We start from the raw sequence: 14301 nt of genomic DNA on the forward strand, positions 1-14301 counted from the left end.
TAGCTGGGATTACAGGCATGTGCCACCACACCCAGCTTTTGTATTTTTAGTAGAGATCTGGTTTTGCCATGTTGACCAGGTTAGTCTTGAATTCCTGACCTCAGGTGATCCACCTAGCTCAGCCTCCCATAGTGCTGAGATTATAGGCCTGAGCCACCACACCCGGCCCATTAATTTTTAGAGTTTTTGTAGAGATCGGGTTTCACCATGTTGCCCAGGCTGGTCTCAAAATCCTGGGCTCAAGCAATCCACCTGCCTGAGCCTCTCACGGTGCTGGGATTACAGGTGTGTCACCACACCTGGCCAAATTTGGTCTTTTATTCTAAGATATACTTAGTGATTCTAATTTATAAGAAAAATTACAAATGATAATAAAAGATAAACAGATGAATTCAAACAAGGAGGAAAAAAGAAACTGAAACATGTTCAAGATCGCTACTAAACAATCACTGACAAACTTAAGACTGTTACACCCATTCAACTAACCTAAGTTTAAACACATTCAATGCTGATGATACAATACTGAAGTAAAACTCTTCTGGTCAACATCACTGGTGGGAAGGAAAACAAAACTGCAATATAATGTGATACGTACTAAAATGGTGGACATCTAAAATAAATAAAAGCTTCGTAAAAGGTGACTTTGGTCTGCATCTTAAAGATGAGTTGTTCATTAGACAGACAAGGGAGAAAAGGGCATTCCAGCCCGGCGTGGTGGCTCACACCTGTAATCGCTGCTCTTTGGGAGGCCGAGGCGGGTGGATCACCTGAGGTCAGGAGTTCGAGGCCAGCCTGGCCAACATGGTGAAACCCTGTCTCTAATAAAAAATAACAAAAATTAGCCAGGTGTGTTGGTGGGCACCTGTAATCCCAGCTGCAAGGGAGGCTGAGGCAGGAGAATCGCCTGAACCCGAGAGGCAAAGGTTGCAGTGAGCCAAGATTGCACTACTGCACTCAAGCCTGGGCAATAAGAGTGAAACTTCATCTCAAAAAAAGAAAGTGTAAGATAGAAAATAGCAGTAACAGCAATATATTCAATAAGCTGAAAAACAGAGGGTACATGACTGGGAGTAACATAAGGCTGAATTGTTCAAGACGGTACAGTTTACAAAGATGTCCAGACTGTATCATGAAGGTAATGTAGTACCACAAGTATTTTTAGTATCTTAATTTTATTTTAAAATCTGTATTTTAATCTAATAAACAATTAGATACAGTCATTTGTTGCATAACAATGTTTCGGTCAATGAAGGACTGCATATTCAATAGTGATCCTAATAGATTATAATGAAACTGAAAAATTCCTATCACCTAGTGACATCATAGCTGTCATAATGTTGCAGCACAATATATTATCCACCTGTTTGTGGCAATCCTAATGTAAACAAACCTACTGTGCTTCCAGCCATATGAAAGTCTGGCACATACAATTATGTACAGTACATACTTGATAATGATAAATGACCATGTTTCTAGTTTATATATTTATTATATTATACTTTTTGTCATTATTTTAGATTATCCTCCTACTTAGAAAAACTGTAAAACAGCCTGAGGCAAGTCCCTCAGGAGACATTCCAGAAGGCACTGTTACCATAGGAGATAAGAACTCGGGATGTTACTGTCCAGAAAGAATTCCTGGTGGGACAAGATGTGGAGCTGGAAGACAGTGGTATTATTGATGATTCTGACCCTGCATAACCCTAGGCTAATGTGTATGTTTTTGTCTTCGTTTGTGGTTTTAATTTTTTTTGAGATGGAGTCTTGCTCTGCTGCCCAGACTGGAGTGGAGTAGCATCTCAGCTCACTGCAACCTCCATCTCCTGGGTTCAAGCAGTTCTCCTGCCTCAGCCCACCGAGTTACAGGAGCCTAGGCAACAAGAGTGAAACTTCATCTCAAAAAAAAAAAGCTAATTTTTGTATTTTTAGTAGAGATAGGGTTTCACCACGTTGGCCAGGCTGGTCTCAAACTCCTGGCCTCAAGTGATCCACCCACCTCGGCCTCCCAAATTGCTAGGTGTGTCTTCGTTTTTAAGAAAAATTTTACAAAGTTAAAAATAAAAAATTTCAAAAATAGAAAAAAGCTGACAGAATAAGCTTTTTTAGAAAGAAAATCTTTTATAGCTGTACAATGTGCTGGTGGTGTTTTAAGCTGTGTTAAGAATCTAAAAGAATTGGCTGGGCACAGTAGCTCACACCTGTAATCTCAGCACTTTGGGAGGCCAAGGCTGGCGGAACCTCTGAGATTGGGAGTTTGAGACCAGCCTGACCAACATGGAGAAACCCTGTCCCTAAGCTAAGATTAATTTATTATTGAAGAAAAATTATTTTTCTAAATTTAGTGTAGCCTAAGTATACAGTATTTATGACGTCTATGGTAGTGTACAGCAATGTCTTAGGCATTCATATTTAGTAACCACTCATTGACTCACCTAGACCAACTTCCAGTTCTATAAGCTCCATTCATGGTAAATGCCTTATACAGGTGTTGCATCTTATTTTCTTTTGAGACAGGGTTTTGCTGTTGCCCAGGCTGGAGTGCAGTGGCCCAATCACAGCTCACTGCAGCCTTGACCTCCCAGGCTCAAGTGATTCTGTTACCTTGGTCTCCCAAGTAGCTGGGACTACAGGCGTACGCCATCACACTCAGCTAATTTTTGTACTTTTTGTAGAGGTGAGGTTTTGGCATGGTCCCCAGGTTGGTCTCAAACTCCTGGACTCAAGCAATCCACCTGCCTCAGCCTCCCAAAGTGCTGGGATTATAGGCGTATCAGCCGGCTGCTGGAGCATCTTTTATACCATATTTTTCCTGTACCTTTTCTATATTTAGAAATGTTTACATATACAAATACCATTGTGTTAAACTGCCTATAGTATTCAGAACAGTAACATGCTGTACAGGTAATTTGTAGCCTAGGAGCAACAGGGTATATACCATATACGCTAGGTGTATATAGCCTAGGACCTGTAGGTTTATGTAAGTACATTCTATGATGTTCATATATTGATGAAACTGCCTGAAACATATTCCTCAGAACATATCCCTGTTATTAAGCAATAAATGACTGTATTCCCTTTATTTTTTTTTTCAGAGACAAGGTCTTGCTCTGTCGCCCAGGCTGGAGTGCAGTGGAGCCATGATTGCTCACTGTAACCTCAAACTCCTGGGCTCAAGTGATCCTTCCCACTTCAGCCTCCTGAGTAGCTGGGACCACAGGCACGTGCTACCACACCCGGCTAATTTTTTTTGTATTTTTTTGTAGAGACGGGGTTTCACTATGTTGCCCTGGCTAGTCTCGAACTCCTGGGCTCAATCAATCCTCCCATCTTGGCCTCCTGAAGTGCTGGGATTATGGGTATGAGGCACCAGACTTGGCCCAGACTCTTTAAATTGGCAAAATATCAAAGTATTGAGTTATGGAAAGCAGAATGCTGGAGGATGACCAAAGGGATAATGAGTCCTGATTCATGTTGACCCAATGACTTATTACAGATTGAGCATCCCTTATCCAAAACGCTTGGGACCAGAAGTGTTTTGAATTTCATATTTTTTTGGATTTTGGAACATTTGCATTATATTTACTAGCTGAGCATCTATAACTGGAATATCCAAAATCTGAAATGTTCTAATGAACATTCCTTTGACCATCATGTTGGCACTCAAAAAGTTTCAGATTCTGGAGCATTTCAAATTTGAGATTAGAGATATTCAACCTGAACATGGCTTCAAATAAGGCTAATTTATTTCCATTTATTACATGAATCCTGACTTTGAGTTAAGTATTCAGAACAAAAATAAAATGTCCAGCCTGGAGAGAGTGATAATACTTTCTCTCCATTTCTATCTCAAGCTACTAAAGATTACCTGTGGCAGCATTCTTTTGTTGGAACTTGGTTAAATACATGTTCATTCCTTTCTTAAAGTCCTGAGAAAACACAATTTTTAAAATCCAGGTAAGTCAGATCTCAGAATTTATAGTATATTTGCATATTAGTAATCAAAAACAAATTTACTCAAATACTCAAGTATCAGATATGCTGAAATACATATATTCCACTGATGCCTACCGCCTTTTATTTAATAATGTGTACTCTATGCCTTCTACTCTTGCTCTTGAGTTTTATGCCAGCCTCCCAATCCCACTCCCAAACATACTTGCACATCATTCACCTAAGAGACCACAGTAATCAACTTCAAATAAATTGAATTCTCATTCTTTTTGGTCATTAAAAAAAAGTGAAGACAAGCCAGAAACTATTTGGGAACTTAATCCAAATAAAGTGAGACTTTTTTTCATGCAAAACTCTATGATTTTACCATAAAAGAATGAAATATTTTTAATTTTTTTTTTACCTTATCCCCAATGTAGTCATGCAGCATTCGGATGACAGATGCACCTTTGCTATATGATATAGCATCAAATATCTCATCAACCTCAGATGGATGGCCCACACTGACCTGGCAGACAGTGTGATTCAGGGTTATGACAGGAAGCAGATAGCCTGTAATACTGAATTACATAAAACGCTTTCTAGGAAAACCCTTCTAACTTATATTTTTTTGCCTTTAACTCACTCATAATGTATAATGACAATCCTCAAAAAAATCTAACTAATACTAATAAAATTGAATAGAAAATGGTTGCTGTCATCCCTTACAGCCTGGGTTCCAGTCCTTTGTTTTGCTGGGAGAGAAGTCACTTTGGTTCTGTTTATTCTTGGCGGAGTTGTAGGGGAGGGATAAGGAAGACATGGAGGTAGAACATTAGATTTCTTGCACTAATTGTAATGACTTACAATTATATGGGACCCTAATTAAATTAAATACATTGAAGTAGGATTATAACTCTAGGTTTTTTTTTTTTTTTGAGACAGAGTTTCGCTCTTGTTGCCCAGGCTGGAGTGCAATGGCATAATCTCGGCTCACCGCAACTTCCACCTCCCGAGTTCAAGTGATTCTCCTGCCTCAGCCTCCCAAGTAGCTGGGATTATAGGCATGTGCCACCATGCCTGGCTAATTTTGTATTTTTTAGTAGATATGGGGTTTCTCTGTGTTGGTCAGGCTGGTCCTCTTGACCTCAGGTGATCCACCTGTCTCAGCCTCCCAAAGTGCTAGGATTACAGGCGTAAGCCACTGCGCCCGGCCAACTCTAGTTCTTTAGATGCAGAATTTATATATATAAACTGAGGTTAGGATAGGCTAAGTTAACAGAATTAAAGTATTCACAAAGCAGACCCTGACCCCTGACAATAAAATAACATGTCCAGAATTTTCCTTGACATAAACAATGGAACCACACTGTTACCTAACAGGTATGATTTCTCCCATACTGTAATTTTTTTTCTTTTTAATAGAAATGAGTTCTTGCTATGTTGACCAAGCTAGTCAAACAATTTCTCAAGCAATCCTCCCATCTTGGCTTCCCAAATCGTGAGCCACCGTGCTGGCCCTCTCCCATAGTATTCAATAGAAGTGTATTTAATGAATGTGTATGGGTACATAGGCCCTGCTCTACAAAGACCAATTTTGTTTTGTTTTATTTTTTTTTTTGAGACAGAGTTTCGCTATTGTTGTCCAGGCTGGAATGCAATAGCAGGATCTCGGCTCACTGCAACCTCTGCCTCCTGGGTTCAGGTGTTTCTCCTACCTCAGCCTCCCAAGTAGCTGGGATTATAGGCATGTGCCACCTCGCCTGGCTAATTTTGTATTTTTTAGTAGATACGGGGTTTCTCTGTGTTGGTCAGGCTGGTCCTCTTGACCTCAGGTGATCCACCTGTCTCAGCTTCCCAAAGTGCTAGGATTACAGGTGTAAGCCACTGCGCCCGGCCAACTCTAGTTCTTTAGATGCAGAATTTATATATATAAACTGAGGTAAGGATAGGCTAAGTTAACAGAATTAAAGTATTCACAAAGCAGACCCTGACAATAAAATAACATGTCCAGAATTTTCCTTGACATAAACAATGGAACCATACTGTTACCTAACAGGTATGATTTCTCCCATACTGTAATTTTTTTTCTTTTTAATAGAAATGAGTTCATGCTATGTTGACCAAGCTAGTCAAACAATTTCTCAAGCAGTCCTCCCATCTTGGCTTCCCAAATCGTGAGCCACCGTGCTGGCCCTCTCCCATAGTATTTAATAGAAGTGTATTTAATGAATGTGTATGGGTACATAGGCCCTGCTCTACAAAGACCAATTTTGTTTTGTTTTATTTTTTTTTTTTGAGACAGAGTTTCGCTATTATTGTCCAGGCTGGAGTGCAATAGCACGATCTCAGCTCACTGCAACCTCCACCTCCTGGGTTCAAGTGATTCTTCTGCCTCAGCCTCCCAAGTAGCTGGGATTATATGCATGTGCCACCTGGCCTGGCTAATTGTGTATTTTTAGTATAGACGGGGTTTCTCCATGTTGGTCAGGCTGGTCTCTAACTTCTGATCTCAGGTGATCCACCTGCCTTGGCCTCCCAAAGTCCTGGGATTACACACATGAGCCACCACACCTGGCCAGACCAATTTTTTTTTATACTGCCTACCTTAAAAAGAAATGTTGGCCAGGCGAGGTGGCTCAGGACTGTAATCCCAGCAGCACTTTGGGAGGCCGAGGCAGGTGGATCACGAGGTTAGGAGTTTGAGACCAGCCTGGATAACATAGTGAAATCCTGTCTCTACTAAAAATACGAAAATTAGCCGGGCATGGTGGTGGGCACCTGTAATCCCAGTTACTCAGTAGGTTGAGGCAGTAAAATCTCTTGAACCTGGGAGGCGCAGGTTGCAGTGAGCAGAGATCATGCCATTGCACTCCAGCCTGGGTGACAGAGCAAGTCTCCATCTCAAAAAAAAAAAAATAGAACTTAGACTTATTAGCTTTTCAAGACTGGAAATATGAACTAGTAGAATAGCCTATGCTCTTTTTTATTCTGTTCAAAATCCAAAGTATCTATATAAGAAATTATGTATTTCATTGTAAATGAGAGCAGTCATAGGCTAATGGTTGGAAAGTACAGCTCACTTCAATAGGATGGCTGTTATCTAAGGCATCAAGCTCCTGGGCACGGGTGTAATCGGCAGAAACAAACTGAGTCCAGATATCATACTCTGGGAAGCAGTGGTCTACACACAGATATTCAATCCAAGATGCAAAACCTTCATTTAACCAAAGATGAGTCCACCATTCCTAAAAACAAAAGATGAAAATACTTAAATGAAATGATTGTCATTCTACTAATCTAAGAAACCCACATGTCCCTTCCACTATACTCCAAAACTCACAATTTAATGAGCTAAAATTCAGTTCAAAACATTTGGTAAAGAACTCACATTTCTGAAAAAGAGAGAAGACTATCATACACTGAGCATTTCTAAAAAAACAAAACAAAAAAAAAAGAGAGAGAAGACTAAAAGAGATGTCAAGAAAGACCAACTGGTGATATTAGAATTTTATCTAAGGGTCATTTTCTATCCTTTTTTTTTTTTTGAGACAAAGTCTCACTCTGTCACCAGGTTGGAGTATTCCGTAGTAGCTGGGATCAAAGGTGTGTCACTATGCCCAGCTAATTTTTGTACTTTTAGTGGAGACAGGGTTTTGCATGTTGGCCAGGCTGGTATTGAACTCCTGACATCAAGTGATCCGCCTGCTTCAGCCTCCCAAAGTGCTGGGATTACAGGTGTGAGCCACCATGCCTGGCCAAAGAATATTTTCAAAACATTATAAATAACTTCCCCCCAAACCCAGATAGGGTCTCATTCTGTTGCCAAGGCTGGAGTGGCAGTGGCACCATCGTAGCTCATTGCAACCTTGAACTCCTGGGCTCAAGCAATTCTCATGCCTCAGCCTGCCAAAGTGCTGGGATTACATGCATGAGCCACTTGCACCCAGTCCTAAGTTTAGAAAATATCATGTAGAATTTAGTAAAGGATTATCTCTGAAAAAAAACAAAAACCAGAAAACTATCAGAGCCAAATAAAGAAAAATAGAAATGACTGGGGAAAACAACTGACTAATGAGTTCAATGTTCAAGAGTAACTGAAAAACACTGCTGCTTATATAAAAATTATGTGAAATTAAACAGAAATGTTGTAGTTCATAAATGAATGGTGTTTAAGCACTTATGGAATATAAAATTATCATCTATTAAATAAGAATGTGTAGTAAATGGAATGGACAAAAAATATGAGTGACAGATAAAATCAATTAAACAAAAATTTTTTTAAGATCTTAATCTGAATTTTATTAAAGTTGATTAAGCCTATTACTAATAGAAAGCAGGCCAGGCACAATGGCTTACTCCTATAATCCCAGTACTCTAGGAGGTCAAGGCAGGAGGATCACTTGAGCCCAGGAGTTTGAGACGAGCCTGGGCAACATAGTGCGATACCATCTCTAAAAAAATTAAGAAGTAAAAAAATTATAGCTGGTCATGGTGACGCACACCTGTTGGGAGGCTAAGGCAATGGGATTACGTAAGCCCAGGAAGATGAGGCTGCAGTGAGCATCGATTGTGCCACTGCACTCCATCTTGTGTGACAAAGAAAGATCCTGTTCCCCACTCCCAACCAGCCCCCCCACAAAAAAGGCAGGTGTGATAACTCATGCCTGTAATCCCAGCACTTTGGGAAGCTGAGATGGGAGGATTGCTTGAGCCCAGGAGTTTGAGACCAGCTAGGCAACCCGGTAAAACGTTGTCTCTACAAAAGGTGCAAAAATTAGCTGAGCATGGTGCCATACATCTACACACCTGTAATCCCAGCTACTCAGGAGGCGAACACAGAAGGATCACTTGAGCCCAGAGGTCAAGACTGTAATGAGCCATGATTGTGCCACTGCACTCCAGCTTAAGTGACAGAGTCAGACTCTGTCTTTTTAAAAAAAAAAAAAAAATTGATATTAAGTATTAAGTGGCAATTTGCCTAGTACCTTCCTAAGACCAACTGGTATAAAATGAAATTTATTTTCCAACCTATCCCTAAGCCCTTGGAATTTCAGTTTTAATAACTAGAATAGTTACACTAACCCAGTAAAAAGTTGTTTAAAAACAGTAAGAATGTATACATTTCCCCTGCTAAAATTTATTTCTGGTAGTTTCAAAATAAAATCATAAAGTTCTCTCAAAGCCAAGCAAAAACATTATTTGGTACAAAGTAGCAAACTTGCTGCATTAGAAGAAAAGGCCATTTCTTCACATATTTTACAGGCACCAACACAAAGTTTCACATGAAATTGTATTTCAAAGAATTTTTTTTCACATGTAAAATTTTAAACATCTAAAACAAAAGGAAAGGATTTATTTTCAAGGGTTGACTTTCTGTAGAAACTCTCTCAGACACATAATAGTTGCTAAATATCTTACATTCTTATTTCTATGACGTATGAACTCAATATACATTCAAATTAGGTTCTGCTCTTTGGCAGCCTAAAATGCTGTCCGGGAATCTAATCTAGCTGGCTCCAAAATATCCAGTTCTTTAATTGAAGAGGTACTTCTAGTTCACTTATTAAATGCTGTGCTCCTAACTAAGCTCTAACATAGTTGGCATTCATAAACAGTATTTATTTAGAGTAACAGTGAAAAGTCAGGACTAAAGGACAGAGATAATTTACTGCAAACATTGTAAAAATTTCAAGAGAACAGTTCGGATCTAAATTCAACTTTATTCTGTAGTTACTCTGCAGTTTGTTTACTTTTATTTCATTAAATTTCAACTTAACATTTAGGCAATGAAAAAACTGACTCTTAAAAACATTTCTCTCTAATTAAAGATCAGTTTGTTATTCATCGGGTTACTTTCAGATGTGAATTAGATTAACAATAAGACTCAAGAAAGTACAGTTAGCCTGGTTAGCCTGGAATCTCACTGCATGATTCATTCATCTATACCTAAGAGGAATCTTTTTCTCTCACCCAAATTAGTATCTTGACGTTTCCCATTTACAGACAAATTCTAGAACAGTTTAGGAAGTGTCTGTTGAATAAAGACTGTCCATATGCTCTTGATCAATGCAGAAATTCTGATAAGCCCTTTCAAAGTGGACCTTTTAAAATAAAACTCTTCTATCGTTCAGTTATTTTTTGGCACAGTGTTGCAGCCAAACTTGAAATACTATGTAGCCAAAATAATGTTCAGTAGGATGAAGATAAATATATTTGAGCACTTAAAAATATTAAATACCATAGTAACAAGATTTCCAAACCATTGATGGGCGAGTTCATGTCCCACAACCAGAGCAACCCACTGGCGTGATGAAGAACAGGAATTTTTTGGATCAATAAGCAATGCAGTCTCCCTGTGTTTGAAAAAAGAAAATAATAAATAAATTTAAACAATAAAAGTGGGCATGCATAAGTTGGGGAGATTCAGACAGTAAATGAGATGGTCAAGTTAGGCTTTAGAGATATTAGGAAAACATTTCCTAATATGGATAGAAAAAGTTCCAGGAAGATTAAAGACTACCCCAATAGAATTCACACAACAGAATATCAAAATGTGACACAAGTTTCATTATCAGTTTTGTTGATAGGATGAGCTGTCTGAAATTCTGGGAAAACACTGTCTAAGGGATTAGGGATTACTGTGCTAGATGGAGAGAAAAGGAAGTCCTTCCATTAAATGAGGAGAGTGGTGGAGGAAGACGCATTCCACAGTCCCAAAAACAACATTGAGCTGGCTGTCTAAAACTTAGCTCATTTAAGAAGGCAATTGAAAGTGGAAGGCAAAAACTTGTTTACAAACAGACTCTGCTTTTGAAAGTTATACAACTCACATGTTTATGTTGTGGTGACAGACATGTAAAAACTTGGCTAGAAGATATGAAATCAGGGATGGTTCTTCAAGCTGGATAAATAGCTATGAAACTACTGGGAGGAAAGAAAGGCACTGCAATGAGAAACTGAGCCAAGAATATATCTAAAAATGCTACTAATGCCAGATGCTCACTTTAAAATCTTACACCCTCAGATAGTAACACCAAAGGGAGGGGTATCCATCTGCATTCTTGAAATGTGTGTCAAAGTGGGGGAAGGTAAAAAATTTACACCAGATCACAAAGCAGAAGCTAACTTAACTGTGATTAGGAGGGAGACCCTTATGAAATCAGTGAAAAGATAAGGCAGTGTAATACATCATTAACATACCTATAAGTAACAAGGCCCCAGTTCTCCATGGCACCTTCATAAAATAAATATAAAGATTTATTGATATATATACATACTCTTTCACCAAAAATAACAAAATTTTAAAAAGTTATTACAATTCAGCAATAAAATGAAATTTACTTTACCAGCTGCAAAGTCTGCAATAGCAATGAGATCAATTTTAGGTAGAGGATAAGGAACATTGAAGTAGTCCTTATAAAAAGGCAAGGTTTTAGCAGCAACCTATAAAAGTATAAACAAAATAACCATCTAATAAATATTTTATTGTAATCCATATTGAAACCCATAAAGGAATCCTGTTGCAAGCCAATGTATTGTAAATTACTAGAAATGAATACCGGGAGCCCTACCTCCAAAGACTGCCTTAGCTTCAAACTTTGAATACAATGACCAAACTTTAATCCATTTGTACTTGATATGTAAATATATAATTACATATTTTCCCACCCATTCCCTAGAGAAATTCCACTCTTACATTTTCTTAATTACTATTTTGTAAAATAACAAAACACCAAGATTGGCATTTCCAAAATTCTATTAAAAATAACCAAGCAGCACAACTTTCAGATTAAATTATAAATAACTGTACTAATAATTGATCAGAAATGTAAATTCCCCAACCTGGAGTTATGGACTGTTGGAACAATCCTCTTCAAGTACATTTACCTCTAACGCAAATTTTCCTTGCTCTGCTTTGCCAACAGGAGTGTAAACACGGACACATACACCATCTTTTGACCTTGTTTCTACAAAGTCATATTCACCCACAACAAATGCCACCAGATACGTAGACATAACAGGTGTGCGGGCAAACTTCACTTCCACTAAATTTTCATCATCAGGATATGGTTTCCGGTCAATTACATTCTTTAAGGAAAAAAAAAAGAAAAAATTAAATAGGTTTACATTAATACTGTAGAGCAAATACCAACCAAAAACTGTAGGCTTTATTGCATCTCTTTCCCCCTTTCTAGCATAGCTTATGTCTCTGCCACAATTCATCCAGTGCTTTTATGCTGTCTTTAAGAAGGAAAGTGATCTGATAAATAAAACACTCATACTAAGAAGCTGGAGGGCCGGGCACAGTGGCTATGCCTGTAATCCCAGCACTTTGGGAGGCCGAGGTGGGCAGATCATAAAGTCAAGAGATTGCCGGGCGCGGTGGCTCACGCCTGTAATCCTGGCACTTTGGGAGGCCGAAGTGGGTGGATCACCTGAGGTCAGGAGTTCAAGACCAGCCTAGCCATCACGGTGAAACCCCATCTTTTAAAAAAACAAAAAACCATAAGGTCAAGAGATTGAGACCATCTTACCCAACATGGTAAACCCCATCTTTACTAAAAATACAAAAATTAGCCTGGCATGGTGGCACACGCCTGTAGTTCCAGCTACTTGGGAGGCTGAGGCAGGAGAATCGCTTGAACCCAGGAGACGCCGGTTGCAGTGAGCTGAGATTGCACCACTGCATTATGGCCTGGTGACAGAGTGAGACTTCATCACCAAAAAAAAAAAAAAAAAATTGGAGGCTGAAGTGTTAGAACTACGAAGGACCTGTGAGAGAAAAGAGAAATGGACTTTTCTTGAATATTTACTATAAGCCAGGCATTGGGATGATTTAAGTAAAGGCTTATACTTTTCAACTGACGTAAGTTTAGAAGAAAATGACTATTAATAAAAATAAAATATAATTGTAGAATCCTCCATTTCAAAGGATATAAACTTCTAGGTCTAGGGCTTTCTCTACCAACATTGGCTCTAATCAAGTGAAGAAATTTCAACTTTACCTTTAGAGTCCCTAATTTCCCTTTGGTGCTCTCCTTCTTTTTCCTATTCAAGCTGCTTCCTCAAGCTCTCTCTATTCTCCCTTCTAAGGAAGACTTATTCAAGAACAGACTGATAAATTCGCTAATGCTGAAGTGTAAATGAATATTTCAGTTTAATATATTAGCCTCCTCTCTAATAATATGTGAGAAGAGAATGACATTCTATTTATGGGATTCTCTCCACCAACAAGTATGCGAAAGCCAGTTATTTTCAGGTGCAGTAGGTTTTTCCAAGTTCCCCACACAAGACAGTCCTAGACAATACACTTAAAGTGGGGAATGCTTACTCTGTTTATGAATGAGATCAATAACACTGGTGAAGAGAACATATTCCAAGAATACAAATGGCCAGAAACCTAAATATACTTCATTATGCAGCTGTATTTTTTGAATTAAAAAAATTTTTTTTTAAAAATAGAGACAAGGTCTTGCTCTGTTGTAACTGTGTGTGTGTGTGTGTGTGTGTGTGTGTGTGTGTGTGTGTGTGTCAGTCAGAGTCTCACTCGGTCACCCAGGCCGGAGTGCAGTGGTGCAATCTCGGCTCACTGTAGCCTCCATCTCCCAAGTTCAAGCAATTCTCCTGCCTCAGCCTCCGAAGTAGCTGGGATTACAGGTGCCTGCCACCATATCTTGCTAATTTTTAAGTTAGTAGAGATGGGGTTTTACTATGTTGGCCAGGCTGGTCTCAAACTCCTAGCCTCAAATAAGCCACCTGCCTCTGCCTCCCAAAGTGCTGGATTATAGGCATGAGCTACCATGCCTGGCCTGTTTTTGTTAAGAGATGGGGTTTTGCTCTGTCACCCAGGCTGAAATATAGTGGCAACATCATGGCTCACTGCACCCTTGAACTCCTAAGTTTGAGAGATCATGAACTCCTAAGTTTGAGAGATCCTCCCATATTAGCCTCTTAAGTAGCTAGGATTATAGGCAAGTGCCACTATACCTGGGTTTTTTTTTTCTCCTGAATTTATTTTTGGATGCTACTACATAGACGGCTAATTTTTAAGTTTTAAATTTTTATAGAAATGAGGTTTCACTATGTTGCCCAAGCTGGTCTCAAACTCCCAGCCTCAAGCAATCCTCTTGCCTTGTCCTTCCAAAGCACTGAGATTACAGGCAAGAGTCACTGTGCCTGGCTTTCTTTTGACATTTAATAAGTCAAGACCTTTTTCTCTTTATCTTTTTTTTTGTTTGGAGATAGGGTCTGGCTCTGTCACTCAGGCTAGAATGCAGTGGTGTGTTCTTGGCTCACTACAACCTCTGCTTCCTGGGTTAAAGTGGTCCTCTCACCTCAGCCTCCCAAGTAGCTGGGACTACAGGTCTG

The 14301-nt window shown here is 39.1% G+C and overlaps 1 protein-coding gene across 7 annotated transcripts in view; it reads right to left on the reverse strand.

The window, feature by feature from the left end:
• Positions 1–14301, reverse strand: part of NPEPPS (aminopeptidase puromycin sensitive) — a 106286-nt gene that overhangs the window by 30557 nt on the left and 61428 nt on the right. For 4 of the 7 annotated variants that reach the window (XM_035301381.3, XM_035301378.3, XM_035301373.3 and 1 more), the window contains 7 exons: positions 11821–12021; positions 11280–11376; positions 11134–11167; positions 10172–10286; positions 7014–7178; positions 4355–4459; positions 3866–3926 (listed from right to left, as the gene is read on the reverse strand). In XM_035301381.3, coding sequence (XP_035157272.1) covers positions 3866–3926; positions 4355–4459; positions 7014–7178; positions 10172–10286; positions 11134–11167; positions 11280–11376; positions 11821–12021 — 778 coding nt within the window. The remainder of the gene's footprint in view (positions 1–3865; positions 3927–4354; positions 4460–7013; positions 7179–10171; positions 10287–11133; positions 11168–11279; positions 11377–11820; positions 12022–14301) is intronic. The other 3 variants (XM_078374269.1, XM_035301379.3, XM_035301377.3) reach the window with 2 other exon arrangements.

The sequence above is a fragment of the Callithrix jacchus genome, chromosome 5 (genome assembly GCF_049354715.1).
Source record: "Callithrix jacchus isolate 240 chromosome 5, calJac240_pri, whole genome shotgun sequence".
In the NCBI taxonomy this organism is placed as follows: Eukaryota; Metazoa; Chordata; class Mammalia; order Primates; family Cebidae; genus Callithrix; species Callithrix jacchus.